At 37.4% G+C, this 18,778-nt stretch overlaps 1 protein-coding gene across 3 annotated transcripts; it reads left to right on the top strand.

The window, feature by feature from the left end:
- The first annotated feature begins 323 nt into the window (after positions 1–323).
- NDC1 (NAD(P)H dehydrogenase C1) lies at positions 324–16,424 on the top strand. 3 transcript variants are annotated; one of them, XM_077357984.1, is made up of 13 exons: positions 368–434; positions 1,678–1,738; positions 1,867–2,019; positions 2,631–2,824; positions 4,622–4,717; positions 6,771–6,837; positions 6,960–7,143; positions 7,877–7,970; positions 9,012–9,227; positions 12,871–13,275; positions 13,394–13,470; positions 15,853–15,956; positions 16,031–16,424. In XM_077357984.1, exons 4-13 carry the CDS (start codon positions 2,681–2,683, stop codon positions 16,168–16,170), a joined length of 1,527 nt encoding a protein of 508 aa, XP_077214099.1. In that variant the 5' UTR covers positions 368–434; positions 1,678–1,738; positions 1,867–2,019; positions 2,631–2,680; the 3' UTR covers positions 16,171–16,424. The 3 variants fall into 3 exon arrangements, with proteins under 3 accessions (XP_077214097.1, XP_077214100.1, XP_077214099.1); XM_077357982.1 differs by lacking the exons at positions 1,678–1,738; positions 1,867–2,019 and having other exon boundaries at positions 324–434; XM_077357985.1 differs by lacking the exons at positions 1,678–1,738; positions 1,867–2,019 and having other exon boundaries at positions 343–434; positions 4,603–4,717.
- Positions 16,425–18,778: the final 2,354 nt, after the last annotated feature.

The raw sequence follows: 18,778 nt of genomic DNA, 5'->3' as shown, positions 1-18,778 counted from the left end.
AAGGTGAACACAAATCCAGTCCAATTGTAGTTAGTCCATCATCATCCGGTGATCCTATAGCTCCTAGATCTATTATTCCTGGTTTATATTTCCCACAAGGGAAGCTAAAAATTGTTGATTTTTGACTTTTTGTAAGCCTTAATCTTACGGATGAAATGAATTTAACCATCAAGGGCCTGATCTCACTCATGTCCAGTGCGGGACCCATGTTTGATCCTTGATTCTTAACAATGGGACTCTAGTGGGGGCCAAGCAATGCCCTTGGAGCAAAAAGTGCCACGTTTGGTTTGAGCCCCACCCACAAGCACAAAAGCAATATTTCCTCTATGTAAGCAAAAAACAAAGCAAACCAAGGCTAAGCTAAGGCAATTCAGGAGCGTAGTGGAATCCTTCCATGGCCATGTTTGCCTCTGCCACTTTCCAGCCACTTGGACGTGGGTTCTCTCTCTCTCTCTCTCTCTCTCTCTGAGTTTCATTTGTTCAATAGTTCTGTTTCTCATTTGTTTTGTACCAAATTTCTACAATACTTTGTAGAGAAATAGCTCTTTCATTTTGGGATTTCTAAGGCCTATAATGCCCAGTTGGGGTTGTGAGCTAACTAGTCCATGCTACTGAAAATGTTCCACCATTAGTACATTTCTTTTATGTCTAAGATAAATAAGTCTACAATATTTTTGGTGGGTTAAATAGATTGATTCGATTTTTCAACATAGCTTCTCTTAGTTATCATGCAAAAAGGCTGCCATGTTCTTTTTTAATAAGTTCTCATCTGCCCTGAACATGTTGATTTTGTTCCTGGAAAATATAATACCAGTTATGACTATCCAAAACTGGTCCTATAAAACAAATTTCAGAACGGATTTGTATAGATTCGATTGATTCATTCAAAGGGTACTGGGATTTTTGCACAGCAGAATGTAGTTGGGTCACAAGTTGAGAGGATAAAGATTGAGTTAGGAGATGTGCTAAAAATGCAAGCATTTAGAGAGAATAAAACCTTTTTTGTTCCACAACCTATGGATAAGTTGTCATGAAAAAACAAAGAAGAAAATTACACATATGATTGGTATCCCATGGCAGATTAGATCGTTTGGATTGGGCACTACATTCTCTCTTCTACGAGATAACTAGTTTGTTGGGGTTCCATGCAAAAGCAAATAGTCCCACATCGGATAAGTGAAATGGATGGGGATGGGTTATAAGGGAATGGGCACCCTCCCTCTAACGGCTATCTTTTAGTGGTGAGTTCTACCCGGTTAATTCCCAATATAATTTATGCTGTTTTTTGACCAGGGGATATATTTTCTTAATGCTTACCATCCATAAGAGTTATTATTATTGAACCACCTACAACTCAGTTCCATTATTTTTCTTTTCATTTGTATCGATCAAAAGTTCTCTTAATTTTATGTCAGCACACATCAACAGAGGAAGTAATTCACTTAGAAAGATCAACTTCAAAATTATTTGTTGTCAACCAATGTGTTTGTCTATATAAAGAATGGCAAAACTCAAAATCACGTATCATTATTTTGACCTATTTATAGGGAATTGCATTATCACGAGGTTCTGCATTCATAGAGAGATAACTTGTTGATGTTTGATCTGGAAACTTTTATCAAAAGATTCATTCAACTTTCATTGTACTATTTCTAAGTCAGAAAATTGTAATTGCAGGCATGAAATGAGCTCTCGGAGATTATCAGTTGAACGTGCCTTTGTTCAAAATTTGACACCTGTATACCTTTATCTGTTTTCTATTGTATGAAATTCATAAGCTTGTTCCTCCCTTCCAAAAGAGTTTTGTTGGAGGCGATAAACATTTATGGTTTGATTTTTCTGACATTTTTCTAATGGTTTTGATAGAAATTCATGGTTTGAGTCGCAGTATGAGATCTCTCTCATAGTGATCCCCAAGGTTTACTTGTTGAATGGCTTTGGTATAGATTCATGGTTTCAGTCCCAATATGAGATCTCTCTTGTGGTGACCCTTATTTGTCAAATGAAAATTTCCCCAAGGTATGGATAAAAGATATTGAAGGAAAAATGGTATGACACCCCAGTGATTATTTCTCGTGTAACAGATTTACATAAAAAGAGCATATTCCTCATAGATTCATGAAAGACTCTATCAAACCTTATTGGCGCTTGGGTGTACTAGCTGTTTTTATTGGAATTGAGCTTTTTCGTCACTAAAGAGGAACTTTGCTAACTTTGACAGTCATTTAAGGCTAAAGTTCCCTAATGTTTAGAACCTTCATCTAGACAACTAAACATTAAAGGTCCACACATGCCAATGATAAGGAATAAGAGCACGTTGCTTACATCCCAAATAATGCACCAAAAGCCAACTCTAAGTATGCTGAATGCAACATCTTAAAGATATGATTTTTTTTTTTTTTTCATAAAATGGAAGACAAAGTAGAATTATGGGATGTTGATAAAGTGCCTAGGCACGAATAGATGGGGATTGGTTTATCTATTTCCCTTGCCACCTATTTGTTGAATTTACTGTGTATGGATAGTATGCTATCTTTGTTGGTTATTCTTTAATATGACTAGATTTGGATAAGATGATCACAACCGTCTCTCTTAGGACCTTATTAACAATATTATCTTTGCTATTTTAGGAGGTTCAAAGAATTGGGAGAAATTACTCCCTTGGTCTCAAAGAAGATATATGGCAAACTTATCGATGTTTAGGAGACTTCCTGGGCAATGCTTTTGCAGTATTGCATCAGGCACAACAGGGAAGAATGGGGGGAACATGCAGACATTTGAACGAGAAACAAAACCATCATCATATGCTTGGCCTGATAAACAGGTTAGTTGCACTTTCACATTTGGATATTTTAGAGATTTTTGTTCAATTATATATCTCTGATTATTGCGATCATTTATAGAAAATTGCATTATCACGAGCTTTTGCATCCACAGAGAGAGCAGTTGTTGATGTTTGCCGTGGAATCTTTCATCAAGAGATTCATTCAACTTTTATTGCACTATTTCTAAGTCAAAAATTATAATTGCAGGCATCAAATGAACTATTGGAATGCTGTTAATCTTTATTTGTTTAATTTTTTTCACTTGTATACCTTCATGTGTTTTCTATCTCATAGAATCCAGAAGTTTCTTATCCCTTCTAGAATGGTTTTGTTGGAGGGGTTAGAAATTCATGATTTGATTGTGCTGATATTTATCTAGTGGCTTTGATAATTGGTATGACATAATCACAAAAGGTCCAGCCAAGATGATTTTATTTCCGACTTTCAGTGGTTTTGAAGTGGGTCTTAGATGGTGGGGGTATTTCAAACGGAGACATTAATTGTGAACATAATATGACTTGTATATAAGCTAGGGATGAGTGCATTAGTCTTTTTTTCTTTTAGCTTAGGACCACCTTTGGTGAATCCCTAATATTTCAATGCATGAATAAATTTAATATTAGTTTCAGTTTCTAACATGGTATGAAAGCCATGGATGAAGAAGATTTCATTCAAGCTGTAGACCTTTGTTCATATTTGAAACTCGTACATAATCTTCCGTGATGTGGAGTGGAAGATAAATAACCCATCATGTGTAGTTCGCACTCTACTCTAATTCCATGTGGATCAAGATCTCACTCCTAGATAGATTCAAATATGGATTTTGATCAAGACATATTTACTTATCCTTTTCTGTTCTAAAACCCTCTGTCATCTTTTTTGTTTTTTCCATTTGCCAAAAACTTGACTTAAAACAATGACATAAGCATTCATGTGAGATTGTTTTAGGGAACACATCTCACAGTCATGTTGATGCATAACTAAGAGGAAAACTAAAAGCCCAATTTTTGATGAAGTGGAATTTCACTCCAATTGAATCAATCCAGGGGTTTGAGGTCTATCCCTAACATTTATTATGACTGGAATCCAAAGCAATATCTCACGAGAACAATAAAATCTTAAAATCACAAAGATAGAGGAGAATCTAAGATGTGAATAAGAGAGCGGAATGATTGAGAACAGATTGAACAAGATAGTTGTTACCTACTTATCACATTACTGGGTTTGATCAAAGTATTTCACCAAGATCGACGAGAAGTGTGTGTGTGTGTGTGTCATTTGGAAGAAGATAAACATTTATTGAGAAGGAAAGAAACATTTAGGGCTGAGGTGGCCCAGAACCTTGATACAAAAACAACACCCTAATGGGATGCTTTGACTGTTCAAACCCGACGACTTTCGCTGACATGGAATGAAGAAGATAAATCTTTCGGCTCAACGCCTCAGTTGCTCGTATCTCCACTCCATCCATGTGTTTAAAGGACGGATGAGTACTCTTGTAGGAATGTGCTCCATTTGGCATGCTTGGCATTCAAAATTTTCAGAGAATATATGTAACTTGAGTGCTCGATGATTAGAATAAAGCAAGAATTCTTTTATCACCTATTCTTTTAAATAGGTATTATTAAAGTCCCTGAATGTTATCATTTATGACCTTGTTCTTTGATTGGAATAGGACATTATATTTGGCACTCCAATTTTATGGCTGAATTATCTGTATTGCTGAAGCCCTATTCATTTATATGTTCTTTTTTTTTTCCTTTTTTGTAATTAACAGATGTAATCTCATCGTACAGAAGCCACGAGTGTGTATATTAGGTGGTGGATTTGGAGGTTTATATACTGCTCTCAGACTGGAATCTCTTGTATGGCCCTCTGATAAGAAACCTCAGGTAAAGTCATGGTTCCATATGCCTATATATATATATATATATATATATATATATATATATATATATATATATTGGATTCAATGCTTGGAACTATTTTGTTATTCCATTCAACATTAATATACTAACTTCTGATAAACCACCCACAACCCATCTTGAATGCTTTGCATTTACGCAATGTTGTTAATAGTACCACTTCTGTGTGGTTACCCCCTTCTGTTTTCTGTACACATCATAGTAGTGATTTTCTTTCAACTGATTTCGATGTTGAAAGTTTGTTTCCTTTCTTAGTGGTTTCATAAGTAATTTTGTGGTTAAATTGTTATATTAGTTCGATGTATTGTCCCATGCAAATTAATTCTCATACTACATTTTGAGTTAGTAGTTCGACCTGTCAGATTTTAATTGCTTTTGAAGTCTTGCTATTCCATTTAAACTAAATACTTTTTTGAAAATGTGAAGGTGATGCACTTTCGTCATATATTCTGCTCATGTTTATGTTTTAAACTTTATATTTTCTATATTGAAGGGAAATGGTCCTCTTTGGTCTGACCTCTAGTGATACTGGTGAAAGAAATCATTACCAGTATAATGGACCAAAATGCCTATTTAAAAGCATAATATAAAAATGAAGTTCTTCGAAACCTTGGATTGAGAATTCCTTCACAGCAATTTAGTGACTTAAGATCCTTCCAAATATTGCTTCCACTTTGGAGGCTTAGAGTTTACTCAATTTGAATGATTTGTGTCAACATGCGGTGAGAACCCTATAGGCTTCTTAACTAAGTGCTTTTCAATGTCATTTACATTATGATGTGAGTGAGGGCATTCACACGAGGCATTCCACGCTTGTTGCTTTTCTACCCCACGCATGTTCCATTGCCACGACACCTCAATCCAAAAACGGCAAAATATAAATTATCTACAACTAATGCATATTACCTCAAACTATTAACTAATTTTTAGGGCAGTGTTTCAAAACACAGATGCGGGTAAAAAACGTGGCTGAAGAAAATCCTAGTCAACTCGGCATTACACAGTCGAGTACTCGGTTGACGCGGTTGAGTATTTGGTTGACATGGTCATAATTCGGGAGCGTCAAAGGAGTTTTTATTGACTCTATAGGGCAAAACATGGAACACGGCAGGAAAACGCAGAATGCACTAAAGGTATAAGGGGGTCTACTCGGGGCAGTCCACGATGACGCAGGGGAGTTTTAAAACTAAAGTTTGAAAGGCTCAAACATATGAATCTCACCCCTACCCACAGCAAGCATTCTCGCAAGTTGCAACACCCCTCAACACTCTCAGCACACCCAGAAAGTACACAAGAACTCTCAGCACACTAAAATACCCTTTGGTTTAAGATACTTCCCGTTTCTGATCAGTTTTGTTTCCTAATTTTTCAATGAAGGATAATCTCTACTGTAATAAATTGAGAACCAGCTGTGGTATGTGTGGGATCCTGGACACTAATGAGAGGATAGCGTTGTTTCAGATTGTACACACCTTTAGAGGATCAAATTTTGTAGCAGGCAATACGGCAAACCTAGAATTGGTCTTTCATGGTTTTATCTATGAGATTCTCTCATGCTAATAAGTGTTTGTACTGGTTTCTGCTGGGATAGATTTCATGGCCTAAAGAAATGGAAACAGGTTGTTGCTTCGAGTTTCCCTAAACTTTGATTATTTTTTGGGAATATATTTGTGTTGTGGTTTCTACTTTTGATGCTTTCCATTGATCTTCATCATAACAAACTATCATCTATGCTCACTATCCTGGTAAATTTTCATTCATATTCTGGTCATCCTGTTATTGCACCTTGGCTATGTAAATTTTATTTTATTTTGTGAATTAGATTGTTATTTGGATCATTTTGAGGGTCGTTTCTAAATTAGAAGTAGGCTTGTAATATTCCAATGTCTCAACCGGAATCTCTGGCATTGGTGTCGTAGAGGGGGCAACCCTCTAGTTAAGGGACTAGGCTTAGAATTATTCTATGAACTTTTGATTTCTGAATGGCTTTCAAGATGCTGATTTGGAACGAAAAATACAGGTCCTTCTTGTAGATCAGTTGGATCGTTTTGTTTTTAAGCCAATGCTCTATGAGCTTCTTTCCGGAGGTATGATGTGCCATAGCTTAACTGAGTTTACCATCTTAGTTATTTCAATGCCTTGGTTCTGTTTTTCTACCCTTATTCTTTTGATTGTAATATGGTTTACCTAATCTCAATTTTCTATGCAGAAGTAGATGCATGGGAAATAGCACCCCGCTTCTCAGACTTACTGGCGAATACCAGTGTACAATTTTTCCAAGACAGAGTGAAACTTTTACACCCTACTGATTATTTGGGAACAAATGGGCCCACAAGTTCAGGTTGCGGTGGAACTGTTCATCTTGAAAGTGGAGTCCTTGTTGAATATGACTGGTAATATTTTTTAGAGAGCGCATTGTGTCTGTTAGGAAAGACTTGAGGGCTAGGAACATAACAGAGAGCATGACCTTGGATAGGAGAGAATGGCAGAAAATGATCCATGTGGATGAACCTAACTAGTGTCAGGATTAGACTTGGTCAATTTAGAGCCAGGTAGATCCTTTCTCCTTCTTCATGAAAATTTTCTAAAGGATTCATTATCCGACCCCAACTAGTTTGCGACAAAGGCTTAGTTGAGTTGAGTTCTATTGTGTCTGTTAGGAAATTCCACTTTAGACAGGACCTGTATGCTATGCATGGTTTTAAATCTTGGTTTCGGTTTCGGTTTTGGACTCAGCCGAAACCGAAGGCCGGAATTCGGTAAAATAATGAAATTTCATTTTTTTGTAACGAAATTTTGGCTGGAATCTTGTAAATTTTTTTAAAAAAGCATTTAAACAAAATTTCGTACGAAATTTCCAAAATATTGATCGAATTTTGGTATATTTCGGAAATTTCAGTTTCGGCTGATTTCAGTTTCGGTCTTGACCGAAATTTAAAACCATGATGCTATGCGACTAAATATACTTGAAATTATTTACATAGTTGATTACATATTATAAGATACTACATTAGTTTCTGATACTTAGAACATTTGACATTTCTACACTATCCTGTATCATGTTTCTCTCTTTAGCTGCTTTGAAATGTACTGGTTGATGTTACATTGTTTTCTACTGGCAGCCAGGCTGGTTCTAGCTTTGGGGGCTGAACCTAAACTTGATACTGTACCGGGTGCTCAAGAGTTTGCTTTACCTTTCTCGTCTCTGGAGGATGCACAGGTAAGGATTGTCAGAATCACAATTATTTATGCAAGCTATCGCAGTATTTTTGGAAGCTTATTATAAGTCCCCAAGTCCAACGCGGTTCTCCACATTTCTTCCTTGTCTTTTTCCTTGGAATTTGTTGTGCTATTATGCTTTAAATTTTGGAATTTGAAAGAACTGAGTATATACAGCCAGAACATTTGTATCTACCAGTAAAATAGCCAAGGAAAATGAATACATAACCATTTGGTAGGTGTTTCTGATATTCAACTGGTCCAATATTCTTTATTAGAGGAAACAGAAAAAAAAATTACAACACAAAACCAATAAGGGAAAAGCTTACCCTATAATTCAATCCATCCCTGCAAGCACCCTCCTTTGCTAAAATGACTCACCTCATTGGCCTCCCCAAGAACATGAAAAAGCGAAAATTTTCTGCCGCTACAAACATCCCCCAACTAATTTAGAAATCCACTGGTCTAAGATGGCTAACTAAAGATGCATGGCTAAGCTTGTTTTTCTCACAATACATAAATGCATGTAACTGAGTTTGAGTATGTATAAGCATCCAGTTAGTGTCCCAGTCAGACAATTGACCTGGACTTTGCCTCCTGTTTTTTTATTAATGAATAACTTGTTCAAATACATTATTATAATGCTAAAATTATTGGGTAAATATCATTCATGTAGTTAGTGAAGTAAAACAGTTTGAATTTTTCACGTATATTATAAATTGACATAGCTAGTAATCCCCAAGAATATTTTTGGCCTCCTATGGATATGTTCATGTTGGATGTTCATGGAGTATTAATTTGGGAAAAAAAATATCAGACTTTCTTCTTTGGGAATATTATATTGAGAGCAGTACATTAATTTTCTTCATATAAGTTGTCTTCTTTATTGCCCACTCTTTGCTAATTTTTTCATTGTTCTCTATTCAGTTGAAGTTTGATAATATGGGTCATCAATTCTGATTTGGATAGAAAGAAGTATTCCACTCACATAATGTTATTTGGTTTCCATGGACTCAACAAATTCAGTGTTCTTTTAATGCAGAAAGTTGATACCCAGTTAAGAATGTTGGAGCGAGGAACGTTTGGTAAGGATTCATCTCCTATACGTGTGATGGTAGTTGGGTGTGGTTACGCTGGAGTTGAGTTAGCTGCTACGATATCAGAGAGGTTGCAGGATAAAGGAATAGTTCAAGCTATCAATGTTGACACTACCATCTGTCCGGCTGCCCCACCTGGAAATAGAGAAGCCGCACTAAAAGTAAGAGTTGTAATTTGGTGAACTCGGTCATCTGAAATGAATAATGTTATTAAACGCTTCGTTTGTGAATTCTGTGATTTGTCCTGATTTCTATTTAAGCCATTGATATTATGGAAAACATTTCACATCACATAATTTTATTTGTCATTTCCATGTTAGTTAATTAGCTTTTTTTAATAGTTTAATTAGCTTGTTCTTGCCATACATAAAAGAAACTTCACCTTCTCCTGAGTGGTCAATGCTAATCACACCTCAAATCTGAAAAATGTGTTCCATATCCAAGAGTGGACCCACAAGTTACCAATTTGATGTCCAGATTGTGACACAGGTTACCAATTTTTTTGTACAATTGTGATTCTAATGGAAACAAACAGTATTATACACAATGCTACTTTGTTACATCATGGCTGTTTGGGTGCACTGGCTATATTTCCTCGCATCTTTCTAATCTTTAGGACATTACTCTTTTGGCTGACTGTGTATGTAAAATTAGCTAATCTATAATTATGCTACAATCAGAATATGTACTAACTTAGTTCTTTAATTCGTTCGTATTTAATCTCCCTTGATTGCCTTCCATGGCTTGAAGGAATTCCTTGTAACGGGACCTTTGAACCAAATAAGATGATAACTTTTAAAATTAGGAAAGTTTACCTCTCTTCATGGAGTAATCTCCATGAAGAGTGTCTTTCGAAATACCAAGGTCATAAATGCTACAATTCTGAAGTTTGTCAGAGAGTCTTTCCTTATGCATGCCACAGGTCTTTACAAAAGATAGAATTTTCCGAATTGCCAATAGAAGTCTAATGCATTTTTAACATCTATAGTATTTAAAATACTCCTCCAGCCCTAGAAAGATGTTGATGTTATTTTGAGATCCCTAACTGATCTTTCTTTGATTTATTTCATGTTTAGCCATTCAAACCATAGAGGTTTCCTACCATTTACAACAAACCATGTTTGTCAGGTTAGAGCTGCACAATTCCAATCCAATAGTTCCCTTAGGCTCTGTTCACTTGCGTTCTCGGGAAATCGAATCTCTGGAAAACACCTCTTTTTTTTCCGAGAAAGCTAAAACAGTGATGTTCACTTGTTTCCCCGAGAAACTAACAGGATGAGGTGGAAAATGTCAAAAAATGACATGGAAAATGCCACAAATGACGTGGAAAAGACTCTTTTCCCACAAGTGTGAGAAACCAAATCCCACTATTTTGATGAGATTTGGTTTCCCACTCTTTTGCCACAAATGTGAGAAACCAAATCCCACTCTTTTGCCACAAATGTTTCCCACCAATATTTAATTGGCAAGTGAACAGGTGCGGGAAACCTTTTCCTACACAGTTTCTCGGGATTTCCTTTCCTTTTGCCACGTCAGTTTCTCAAGCATTCTTTTCTCGGGATTTGTTTTCCTTCCCGGGAAAACAAGTGAACGGAGCCTTAGACAAAGACCGCCTTACCCTTTAGGCCTGCAAACATTTTCCCTGATAATGACATTTTATTTCATTTTGAGAGAGCATCAATACCAAATAAGATCTCTAAACATTATCTCAATTTGTGAATAACCATCTTTGGAATCTGAAAATCTGAGGTAAAGTTGGAGACTATTTATAATTGATTTGATAAGGTCCAATTTCCCAACATATGATAGAAGTCTAGCTTTCCAACCATTGATTCTTTGGCTGATCTTATCAACCAGAGGAGCACGATATGCTTCTGACAATATTGATAAGAAGAATGTAAGCCCCAAATCACAAATTGGAAAGAATGCTCACTACAAAGAATGTTGGTAGGTAGTTCCTTAGTTTCCAATAAAGAAGACCTCACCTTTTGACATACAGTATTCAAAACTAGAATTGTTGAAAATAGGCGCTTATATACAAAAGTACCGGACTAGAAAAAAAATAACACAAGTACAGGGTGTATATAAGTCGTATGGAAGGATACTTGTACACTTGAGGATTTATACAACTTAATTGTATAGAATGAGATAGAAATTTAGTCGTATATCCCTCATTTCAAATACAATACAACTGGGGTACATTTGTAATTGCCATTCATCCTGCAATATTGTATTGTAGAGACAATTAGTGAGATTGACATGGTTTTCCCATTCTCCATTTCTCTGTTGTTAGGCTTCTTCTCCTATTTTCATTCATCTTTAAGCTTGATTAGGTTAAGAACAAGTTATGGTATCGGAGCAATAGAGATCAAGTATGTTAAACTTGAATGCACATGAATTCAAATAAAATTGAATCGCAATCTTATATTTCAATAATCCTGAACAGAATAACAATAAATGAAGCATAATCTTAATGAAACTTTGCAGAGATTGGTCTGAAACCTGTAATCAGAAAGAAAATCTTGTCGGGCATCAGTTGTCTCGTAGATTTGACAATGGTGAAACAGAAAACATCATATTTCATTAAATTTCCTCTATTTATTTTCAATTCTCCGATTTCGATCAAAAGAATAAGTTAATTTCCTTATAAAATTTGAAGTTTTTAGCCTCACTGCAAATCACGAGCCAATATCCTAACTTTCGCAACAATCGGTGTAAAATTCAACATCTCCACTTCAACATGAATTTGCATTCTAATCATTCCAGATCCAAGTTAGATTTTTTTTTTTTTTTGAAATTTCAGATCCAAGTTAGATTAAAAACTTAAATCTCCTTAAGCTTTCACACAAGTGAAAATCAGGTTGCAATTAATAATGGCAGATCAACGGGCTGGGGAGATATACACGTATCCACTGATAAGACCATTAACTATTTCTCGATGTTCGACTTTGTCACTTGGATGGACCATAGACCCATTCAAAGATTGCTTTGTCATTGAAAATTCTAAAGCTTTAATTATCTTAGGATCAGATACATCAATCTTGTTCATGATCCACCTTGGTTCTGCAACCATGTCTATTGGACTATTGGAATGCTTACCAAATGTACGCGACAACCTGCTAAAACTTGAATTGATGGGCTTGAGTTCCTTCTCTAATGTGCCATTAATTCCTTCCTATGTTACACTCCTATACTTAAAGATACTAGTTTTTGTATGCTAGCTGTCAAAGATAACATAGGTACGTGTGGTGAATATTTCTGGATATTTACTGTAAATTATAACTCACTTATATTCTTATTTTGCAAATTATAATTCACTTATATTCTTATTCTGGAGATTTTGTAAGGTGTAAGCCTGTATAGTCCAGTATTTTTCAAAAAGTAGCGTACGGCTTACTCCAAAGGATGATCCAAATCGTCCATTTGGTGGGCCACAAAGTACATATGTTATGCTCCAAGAATCATTTTCATAGGATGATCCCAACCCTCCGATCTATAGAGGTTTCCATAATATGTAATTCCTCTATAGATCGTAGGGCTAAGATCATCCTATGAAAATGATTTTTTGGGCACAACCTATTTACGTTGTGGCCCATCAAATGGACGGTTTGGATCATCCTATGGTGTAAGCCGTATGCTACTTTTTGAAAAATACTGGACTATACGGGCTTACACCATATAAAAACTTCTTATTCTGTCTTTTTTTTTTTTGAATGGTAAAGACATTGATCTACTTATTCTGACTTATTCTGTCTGTTTTCTGGAACTTTTATATTTACTAAGCTATGTTATTGGTATGACCAGGTTCTCTCATCCAGAAATGTTCAGCTATTCTTGGGTTATTTTGTGCGCTGCATAAGAAAAGCTAGTGAGGCTAAAGATCCTGATAAATTGACAGAAATTGGAAAGGAAGGGCCCACTGCAGGAGAACAAAACCATCAGAAATTTATTTTGGAACTTCAACCGGCTGAAAGGGGTCTGCAAAGTCAGGTGTTGGAAGCAGATTTGGTTCTATGGACTGTTGGCTCTAAACCTCTTGTTCCTTCATTGGAACCCCGCAATCAAATCCACGTATTTCCTGTAAATGCAAGGGGCCAAGCAGAGACTGATGAAACTCTTCGCGTCAAAGGCCATCCACAAGTATTTGCTATTGGTGACTCTGCTGCTTTAAGGGACTCCTCTGGTAGGCTCCTTCCAGCTACTGCACAGGTAAAGAAGAAGGCAACTTACACCTTTTACGGGTTATAAATGGAATTTCTCCTTATTTTCTCATCCATCTATTCATTGGATGTAGTCTTTCTGTTTTTTATTTTGTAATCCTTCTCAGGTTGCTTTTCAAGAAGCAGATTTTGCTGGTTGGAATCTTTGGGCAGCAATCAATAATCGGCCTCTTTTGCCATTCAGGTTAGAACTTTACCCACTTATTATACCACTCAAAAAATAAATCACCCACTTATTATATATTTGGCCATTCACTTTTGCATATTTTTCAATTACCCAACAACCGGAGACTAGTGAGGACTTTGTGTGCATTATTGGCCAGATGAGAGGAATTTTGAAGTCCTATCGAAATTGTTAAAAGGACTTGTTGCATCAATGTCCATGTGGTGTTACTCATTACAATATGACCACATAAGCATTGAGGTTTGATTATTAACATATAAGGAGTGCTGCTATCATGCAAGTGAGCATGAACATCACTTCATAACAAAGTAGAAAAGCTGTTACAATGCAGCAGAAGAATAAGTTGTTTGTTGAGTCGTAGTGGTGATGGTGAACGTATTATATTACTGTTTTTTTTTACGACATAGGGTATCCCCACCCCAATTTTTAGGGTGGGACTATTCTCTACGGTTGCACGCAGTCACCCATAAACCATGCGCATCGGGTAAGCCCGGGGGGATTCGAGCTCGCGTCAATGGGAAGCATACCCATGACTTTAAGCCTTAGAGCCACACATGTATGGGTTCGATGTATTCTATTACCTACCTAGGACCTGCAAAGCATAAGTAACCTGATCAGCATGAGCAACCAGATTATTAATTTCATTCAGATACTCGGATCACTTGTGGATTGGAGGTCCTCAGAAAAGGTCACCATTATAACATAGCGAAAAAGATGGTATAAGAGAACAGAGAGGGACTTTTATTTTGTGAGTCGTCTAGGATTTGATTTGAAAGGATCTAAGATTTAGGATTTAGGGTTTTGTAGGTCTTGTTTGTGATGCTTGGTTTGTGGATGGTAAAGCTGGAATAGGGATCTTATCTAACCTTGGTTCCTGCTTACCTGGAAAACATGGATGAGTGCGAGTCCACTCTGTACTAGACTTGTATTTACATATGTTTTTTGGGGTAGAGTCAGAAAAATGGGGGTCCATGGTATCCCCATTCTGGTTTTAAATGCATGACCAAGCAGCGGATAAAGTGGAACCATGATTCTCTAATATCCAAAAACTAAATTGACTCTTGAGATCTAGTGTTTTGGGACTTTTGGAAAGAGGGATGTAAGTTCCAGAATAGGGATCTAAGGTTGACGGTCTCTACTAGTAGCGGGTGGTATATGAAGTTAAAGAGATGAGAGACAGGGTTTAGGGGTTCTAAGGGAATCTGAGTTTACATGGAAAAGGGATTTAAGGTTTGAGAGTGCCACTTGGAGTGGTTATGGATTAAGGTTCTTGTGGAAATGAACTAAGGGTTCTGTGGGATGTGAAAATAAAATACAAGAAAAGAGGTAGGGATTTTGATGACAAACTGGTGGACGACGAAATTCATATCTAAACTTGGAGTTTATACATGGAACTGTTGTTCCTCTATTAGAGACGAAGTGTTAAAGGCTCTTTCCAATATATGTAATGACTAGATATTAAGTAAATGCAATCACCTATCTGATGCAGGCACATATACCCCTGACTGTGAGTGAACCTACTTGTAGGGGTACAAATGCATCTACATGTTATATAGCCACATGAGTGTATATGAGACTAATATCATAAGATGGGCACTCCTACTTACATGGGTGATGTTCGCAGAAGAGATTATGCACTCGTTTATTTGAAGCTATCGTACTCATATTGTGGCATGATGTATTCCTGAAACTGGCATTTGAATGCAACTGGAGTATACATATAGCATGCATTTTTATTTCATTAGATTTCGTTCTAATTGATGTTTTGTAGATTGCATTTATGCTGTGTCCTTAGTGAATTATAGTGATACATTTCTAGGAATAAATATGACTCCCTTAGAATACATTTTCAAAAATGCACAATGAACTAGATCGGCGAGATTACGGACCGAGTGGAGGGATATTTCATATCCTTTCAGCATGTAAGATCGGCAAATAGTTATGCCGATAGACTAGCCAGAGAAGGAGTTGAGAAGGATGCCATAGAGATATATGACTTCCTCCCCCATGAGGGGTTTAGCCGTACTTTTTTCTTTTCTCTTCCTTTCATTTTTTTCCTGTCTTGTATAGACCACCTCGGTTACAGGATTTCCCTTCTTCTTCTTTTTCCGTAGCAGTGCAACTCTTAACCATTCAAAAAACAATAATGCAAAATGAACCTAGTGAGTAGGGATTCAACTCAGGTCGATTTGTTGGAACTCGGGTTGATCTTTTACCATAAAATCGGGTCAGGTTCCTCTTGATTCCAATTCATTTTTTAGCAATTGCTCAACCCGATCCAACCCAAGTTGCACCCCTAATAGTGATAAACTGCTGTCTCTAGGAACAAATGCGACTCCATTTGATTCCATTTTCAATAATGCGAACCCATTTGAAATGCAGATTCCAAAATCTGGGTGAGATGATGACTCTTGGAAAGAATGATGCAGCGATAACTCCGAGTTTCATTGATGGTTTAACATTGGATGGCCCCATCGGTCATACTGGTATGCAACATATGCCTCTGCATTATTTTCCGCAAATTAATCTCCTAACCAATGTGCCATGGTTTCCCATGCAGCAAGGAAAATTGCGTACTTGTGGAGATTACCCACTGATGAACACCGGGTCAAGGTAGGGATCAGTTGGCTCGCAAAGTCCGCTATAGATTCCATTGCTTCATTGCAGAGCAGCCTAACCAAAGCCTTATCTGGTTCTTAGATCCATCTCTTCAGAAGGGAAAGGTGAATATTGATTTTGAGTTCTGTTATTTATATACTTGCTCGCTATCTCGCAATGCAACTAAGATCTAGATGCAGAATTGTCTGCTCCATCAATGGAAGTAGTACAAATTATATGCATTTTCAGATATGTATGCAAAGGTTATGTAAGATTCGCCATCACTATGTTACTGAAAACTCTAAAAATGAGCTAATGAGTAAATTGAACGTAAAAGAAGCACATTATTTGTACTATTTGAAATGTCTTTTAAATTCTTGAAATACTCTTGCATGGGCTAGTAGCAAAGCTACTTGCCCTTTGAACTCAGTGGACATTAGACAAGAAACCTCTGCTTGTTTCTCAACGCGGAGTTCCATCATATGAGGTGGTCGGCAGACAAATAAACAGACAGAGTGGCCAAGGAGGTTGGCATATGGCTAAGGGTGCAACTTGGGTCGGGCCATGCTGGATTGGGAAGCCAGGCCCAATTGTATGGGTCTCATCTCAAACAATCACTTTCATGTTTTAACTTACCTCAAAATTGACTAGGAACTTCCTGATATGGATTTAGTACCCGTTATAAAAGGAGCCCAAGTACACATGGGAACAATCCAAGCATCAATTCTTGGTCCCGTACGACATACATCTATAATCGAGACCGTTGATCTTGCAAATGAACATGAGGCTAATCACATGTTCTTGGTCCTTTGCCGAAAGGACATTCAATTTATAAGATAAAGGCCTAAAAAAAGAAAATCAATGGCTTAACTTTCCTCAGTGAAGCCACTAAACAGGATTTGATCAATCCAGAGTCTGGAATCATCCAATCAAGGTGGGTCCAAGTTGGATATGTGGTAGCCCAAGAAGTGGGTGCCAATAAAGAGCCAAACAAACCGGTTCTTGTTTTTTTAGCAATCACCCCATTTTTGTCATATGATTGCATAGCTATACAGGGCTTCTTCACCTCCATCGTGATTAAAATCAGCCTTCACTTTCTTGTGAAGGGCTGGGATTAAAAAACATTTGTCCTTAATCGCAACAGAGATGAAACAGGCTCTAGTTATATTTTTCTTGGGCAATGATATATTCGCCCCCTTTTCTTTCCCTATAGTGGGGTGGCCCAAGAAAGAAAAGGGGGTGAATACATCACTTTCCTTTTTCCTTTTTAAAAAATGTGAACTGGCAGGAATACAAGTGGATATACAGAACTTATCTAAGTTATCTATAAAAATGGTGCATAAGGACATAGCTGGCTTTGCCAGAAAATATGCATAGAAGGAAGGAAATAAACTTTCTATCTTGAACTGTGGTAATCCTTATGAAATATGAATCACATCTAACAGCTCCTCTAATATTTTTAGAAAGATTTTTTCAAATTCCTAAATATTCTACCTACTTTTTTTTTGGGAGGAATTCTAGACTGAAGGGAGCCCCCTTCCACAAAAGAAGTGAAAGGGCCCTCCCATTTGCTGCACATCACCATCATGCATTCCTAACTGTTGAAAAGTCGACCATGATGGTGATTTGCAGCCAATGGGGGAGCTCTTTCACCTCTTTTTTTTGCAAGGGCTCCATTCAGTTTAAACTTCCTCTTTTTTTGGTAGGTGATGGGGTGTGAAAACACCAGCCTCTCATAGGCCGCCACTGTCCCAGAGTAGGTGAGCTGCAACCTCTCACAGGCCGCCACCTGTCCCAGAGTAGGTGAGCTGCAGCCTCTCACAGGCCGCCACCTGTCTCAGAGTAGGTGAGCTGCAGCCTCTCACAGGCCGCCACCTGTCCAGGACACCTCACCAGATTTTCCTATAAATAGAGGATCAAAGCTCAGACCAAGGGGTAATGAAAATCCCTTCTCTCCCTAAAAACTCTTAGACATCTCCCCTTCACTCCTGCTCATACTGACTTGAGTGTCGAAGGGCCTGTCCGGAGTAAAACCCGGTCTGGTCTTCTGACCTCGCTTGCCTTGTGCAGGACTCAGCCCTCATAGCAGGACTCGTTCTCGACCACCTCTCTCCTCGTTCACTCCGGTCCCTCAGGACTCAGCTCCCCTAGTCATCCAGCTCAGCTCTCACGCCACTGCTGTACCTGTTATCGATTTTAGGTCTAACAGTAGGTATTTTACGTACTTTGGTATAATATGCTGGAGCAATTAAGGTAGACCTATAAGAAGAAACTGCAAACTTAAGAACTTAGATAAAATGGAAAATACCAATCCAAGTAATGAATCCTCAACAAAGCAGAGTTGTTGTAAGTCATCGAACAGACTTTATTTGGCCATATTCCGGTGCAAGGATCTGATGACCGAACCGTCTTCAGGAATAACAATTAAGTGTTGGTGTGCACCTATCAAACACTTAAAGGCAAAGCTTCGAGATTATCTGTCAATACAAATAATGCTCTACAATCTTTCTTGTGGAACGTAATCACACTAGGTTTAACTATGGACCAACATCTCACATGATCAGATGGAACTCATCCACGGAAAAAAAAAGGGTTGGCTTTTCCTGTTACACGAAAAATGGTCTGGAACCTTCACAATAAAGGTTGTTCTCTTCCATACATGGGACTATGGGAGCAAGCCGAGAGTCTCCATTAATGGGATAGACCAAAG

The sequence above is a fragment of the Tasmannia lanceolata genome, unplaced genomic scaffold, assembly GCF_043159265.1.
Source record: "Tasmannia lanceolata isolate RefF3 unplaced genomic scaffold, GAP_Taslan_0.1 ptg000016l, whole genome shotgun sequence".
NCBI classification, from domain to species: Eukaryota; Viridiplantae; Streptophyta; class Magnoliopsida; order Canellales; family Winteraceae; genus Tasmannia; species Tasmannia lanceolata.
Note: the sequence above shows the minus strand (reverse complement) of the source record. Positions and strands in the feature narration are given on the sequence as shown.

What these genes read in the sequence shown, in the direction of transcription:
- NDC1 (XM_077357982.1), top strand. Translation starts at nt 395, where the DNA reads ATGGCCATGTTTGCCTCTGCCACTTTCCAGCCACTTGGAC. An exon ending in CGTCTCTGGAGGATGCACAG is followed by an intron (nt 7,971 to 9,011) that starts GTAAGGATTGTC and finishes CTTTTAATGCAG; the next exon opens with AAAGTTGATACCCAGTTAAG. An exon ending in CGGCCTCTTTTGCCATTCAG is followed by an intron (nt 13,471 to 15,852) that starts GTTAGAACTTTA and finishes TTTGAAATGCAG; the next exon opens with ATTCCAAAATCTGGGTGAGA.